Raw genomic sequence first — 4,652 nt, forward strand, 5'->3', positions numbered from 1 at the left:
TTCTGTTATTTTGAAAGTGTAAATGATGGAAATAAAATCAAACTTTTTGTGACATATCATACAAATGTCTAATCTGTCATTTGATGCTTTCTGGAGATTTTTCCATCTTGTCTTGGCTTCTTTATGCACATTAATAAAAAAGTTTTTTTTTCAAATCTGAGTTTTCTGTTCCTTGACTAAACCAACTTTTGAACGTACACATGTTCTACCAAAACAAGTTCCTTCCCAAGGCTATTTTTCAGCAGCACCATGGCTCGGTCCGGTGCTTAGCGTTGCCCATGACGTTTGTAATTGGTTTAAGAAGTGCCAATTAACCAGAGCATGTTTTTCTCCCACTTCAGAATGCTATTTTGACTAGCCAGACAGCTTCTACAGAGCTGTGGAGGAAGGTCTGGCAATGCGAGACTTGCAGGATAGTGACCAGAGGCTGACACGCAAAAGCCAAACTTACAAAAAATGTGTTTTCTGCTGTGGATCAACGTGTGCAGATGTGAAAGGTGAAAATAACACAAGCATCTTCTTGCGGATCTACAGTTCATCACAAGGAAGATATTCGGAGGTTGTTTCCATATTTACAACAAGCACGGCTGTGGACATGCTTCACTCTGTCACACAGGGACACGACTTAAGGCAGTTTCTGTCCTACTTCTCCTAAGAGTGAATAAACAACAAATTATACTGTTTTGATCTAGTGATAAATGCAGCCAACCTTACCCCACACTGAATCTTAGCGCGTCTGTATTACCAGGTAACACACATGCAGGAATACATCAAAAGACACAAGAGCTACACAAACATTCTCTCTAAGTTGTACCCTTTCTAACATCAACAGATGTTAACATCATCACATACAGCTGTATTCAGTCTTAGACATAGGTTCACATAAACTATCTAACTCTGATATTAAATTTTAAGAGGACTTACATTTCTTTGTTAGCGTACTGCATCTCCTGTGGAGGCTCTGTGACTATTCTGGCTGTGTGCTGCTATGCTCTGTTGTGTGTGTTGGTCTGTTTCTGTCATCCTGCCTGTGTGTCTGTCATCCTGCCTATGTGTGTGTGTTTGTGTGTGTGTGTGTGTGTGTGTGTGTGTGTGTGTGTCAGTGCCCAGGGCAGGACCACTGGGATAGCTGTCTCCATGCTGACTTAGCTGTCATACATTAAAGAGGCCTTCTTAACGGTCTGTGGAGCATATCAGCTTGTCTGTCCCATCACTTCAGGCATCACATCCAAGCAAGCACTCTACCTCAATCACACACACACACACACACACACACACACACACACACACACACACACACACACACAGTCACACCACAAACACCACACAGCCACACACACACACACACACACACACACACACACACACACACACACAGTCACACCTCAGTGCTGTCGCATACATACATATAAACACACAGTCAACTGTTCCCTGCTTCTCCCCTCCCCCTGCTGTGTTTGCTGGGCCAAGGGTTCTCTCCAGGGGTCCACAGACACCCAGAAAGACACCAACACTCAGTCATGATGCATTTGCAGGGCCTGACACACAGTGACACAGGGACTCTGCACCATATACCGTACTGCTCTGACTGCTCTCTTGTATAAAAAAGAAAAGCTCAGCAGATGTTATTTTATGCTCTTCTTTTCTGTCATTTCAGTATCGCCATTTTTAGACATGAATATAGTGCTGCAATAGCCTTCACTTGTGTATGATCATTTCTGCCAAATTAGTCAACTTACAGATGAGTAGCAAATTAAAAGAAAACACAACATACATAGTGTTGTAAGGTTTTGGGCCATCGCAATCTACTTGTATCGGTTCAGTGCTACTTGGCATAGATTGAAGTCTCTGGAACCATTCTTTCAAAACATCCAACACATCTTTTTATGTCTCAAAGTTTTTTTTAATGTATTTGTATTTGTAGGGACAACACAAACTAATCAACATTTCTTTAAATGTGCCAGTAATCAGCCGGTTAATTTTCAACTGTAGTCCTTATAAAAATGTTCTAAAACCAATACAGTGACAGGTTAGAAATATAAAACAGTAAGAATGAACTCAAAAGCAGCAGCATTAGCATGCACAAGACGTTGCAAGAAATCACGCAGCAAAACATTGATGCAATGATACAACAGAACAACAACAACATCCATCATTCAAAACATGCAGGCATGCACAGCAGCATAAAGGAACTGAACACAAATGAGCAAGACCGACCACATTTTGCACACAGCCATGCAAGCAATAAGACATAGATGGATTAAAATATACAGCAATACAAAATTGCTGCATGATCTCACCAGTAATCTGGTGACTGCAAAGGACATAGCTCTCATTTACTCTTCAAACTATTCAGTTAACCCTTGTACCACGTGACATGTACACAAATCAATAAATCTAAATAACGTGACCATTTCACGAACTCCATTGACCATGCATGGCACCAGGGTTTATTAGTTATCTGCATTTGTCATTGTTCAGAGCAGACAGTGGTTTGGAACCTGCCGGGCAGACATAGATGCCTGCTACTGGTTGTTATCGGAAAGACCAAACACATTTATAAAGACTCTATAAAAACATTAAAGAGGAGTTTTGAAATGTAAATTAAAGCATATTTGTACCTCAGTTCTTAGATTCCAAGAAGCCTTAGATTTATTCTCATCACCAAGATTTAGTTTATATAATGTGGTTAGGGAACAACTTAATAACACAGGGGTGATTTTGTCAACTAATAGGACATTAAGTGATCCAGCATAGAGGAAAGCACTTTAGATGTAAGGCTTTCACACAACATTAGGGAAATGTAAAGTGTCTCTCACCTGGAGTTAAACACAGGGGGGGTGTACATGGGAGGGGAGCACAAAGGTTGCTCTTCTGAACTGTTGGAGGCCAAAGGGAAGCCCCCTTTCCTGCACTGTCCGGGGGCCCCATCTGTAGGAACAGATTAATTTATTAGCCACTTTTTATGTCTCTGCTAATTCATACTTCTTTCCCTCTGACTGGGTGAGTAAGTACAAGGATTCACATGTTTATAATTGTGGGATTTTAGCCACAGATAACACAAAGCTTTAAATGTGACTCCTTTCGTTGTGAGTACACAGTTTTATGTAAATGTAAGTAAATCATATAGATTTGAAATAGTACAGAATAGACAAGGGCATGCAGACTACAGCCACTTTGAGGCCATATGTTGTCAGAGGCTAGTTAGGAACGCCAGCGGCACAGTAATCCCTTCAGCCATCCAGATTTAAGAAGCTATTTTTGCTGGCTCTTAGTCTGTGTTGCTGGCTTACTGTAAAGCAGTTTTCTTCCCTTTCTATTGTTTTTTTTGTTTTCAATGTTTTGCAGCTAAATAAAATGCAACACAACATAAGTAAAAATATTGGACAAATAAGTGGAATGCAGCTACAGATCAATGAGCTGTTACATTGTTTTGTTCTGACGCACATTGAAATGTTTAAAAAAAATAACATCAGCAAACTATGACCTTTGTGTTGGTCATTATGTTATAAGTGGCTGATCAATGCATGTACCTTTTTCATCCAGCAGAAAGGAGGTTAGCAGGTGGGGACACACTTCCTCCAAAACAGAGCAGAATGAGCAGAATGCACCAGGCCCCTTTGAGGACAGATGGTCCAAGAATATCTCTGTCCGTTTCTTGCTGGACTCCTGTCCCAGTATTTCCTTGTACTCCCCCAGTGAGAAAACTTTATCATACACCAGGTAGGGAAGTACTGTGCTGACATCCAGCTCGCTCAGGATCTGTTGTCGGTGCTGTTTGAGGATCTTAGCCGCCCATCTCTTCTTCTTCCTGGTGCATGGCCTCCTGCCAGACCTCTGGTGCTGCCTCTTCTGCTTCTTTACAAACCACTTTTTGGTGCCGCTGCCAAACATCTTCAAGTTGAGGAGACCCACCAAAACTTCTTCCACGGCTCTGTCAACACATTTCCCAAAGGAGGGGAGGTGCATATTTCATGCAAGTGAAGCGACCATGCCACATCTTTCCTCGAACCTCGCTTTGTTTTTGTCTGAGTCGTTTATCTGGGGCAGGAAGAGACAATCTGGACAGTAGCTGATTTCTAGCTGGGTGCTTACCGACACTAAGAAGATTATCAGACTCGTAAGTACACCAATGCAAACTGCTCACCACTGCACAGACAACATATTTTACATTATTTTGTCCAAGAAGATCAAACATTTGAGCTATACTTAAGTTGTTATTAATTTCACATGTGCTCCCTTTAATTAAATGTGTCCAACTAGTTTCTCTTTTCTGTTAGTTCCTTGGAGTTAATTTAGAGCAACCCCGTCACAGGCCCCACAGTTATTTTAGGTAATGCTGACTTGCCTAAAATCATCAGGGAGTTACAAAAGAAGGCTTGTGGGGGGTTCAAATCCACTCGCCATCTTGGAAACTCTGTGATGTAATTGAAACAAGCTGCCCCTGAGCAAGGCACCTAACCTCAAGCTGTTCTGCTGAACAGCTCTCCAACAACAACTCACCTTCCTGGTAATTGCTGTGAATGTGACACCTGATTAAAGCAAGATTAAACCATTTTATCATGGGCATTGACCCAGTACATCGAGATGTCAGGCTTGCATTGAGGAAATGCATTAACATGTAATAGAATGGAACAAGGGCATTTAAAGGG

General features: G+C 41.5%; 1 protein-coding gene across 7 annotated transcripts in view; it reads right to left on the reverse strand.

Annotated features, from left to right (window-relative positions):
• The window catches only part of tjp1b (tight junction protein 1b), a 66,075-nt gene extending 61,994 nt beyond the window's left edge, over positions 1–4,081 (reverse strand). For all 7 annotated transcript variants that reach the window (XM_032523069.1, XM_032523066.1, XM_032523064.1 and 4 more), the window contains exons 1-2: positions 3,534–4,081; positions 2,820–2,931 (exon numbers count right to left, since the gene is read on the reverse strand). In XM_032523069.1, coding sequence (XP_032378960.1) covers positions 2,820–2,931; positions 3,534–3,969 — 548 coding nt within the window. In that variant the 5' untranslated portion in view covers positions 3,970–4,081. The remainder of the gene's footprint in view (positions 1–2,819; positions 2,932–3,533) is intronic.
• Positions 4,082–4,652: the final 571 nt, after the last annotated feature.

The sequence above is a fragment of the Etheostoma spectabile genome, chromosome 8 (genome assembly GCF_008692095.1).
Source record: "Etheostoma spectabile isolate EspeVRDwgs_2016 chromosome 8, UIUC_Espe_1.0, whole genome shotgun sequence".
NCBI lineage: Eukaryota > Metazoa > Chordata > Actinopteri > Perciformes > Percidae > Etheostoma > Etheostoma spectabile.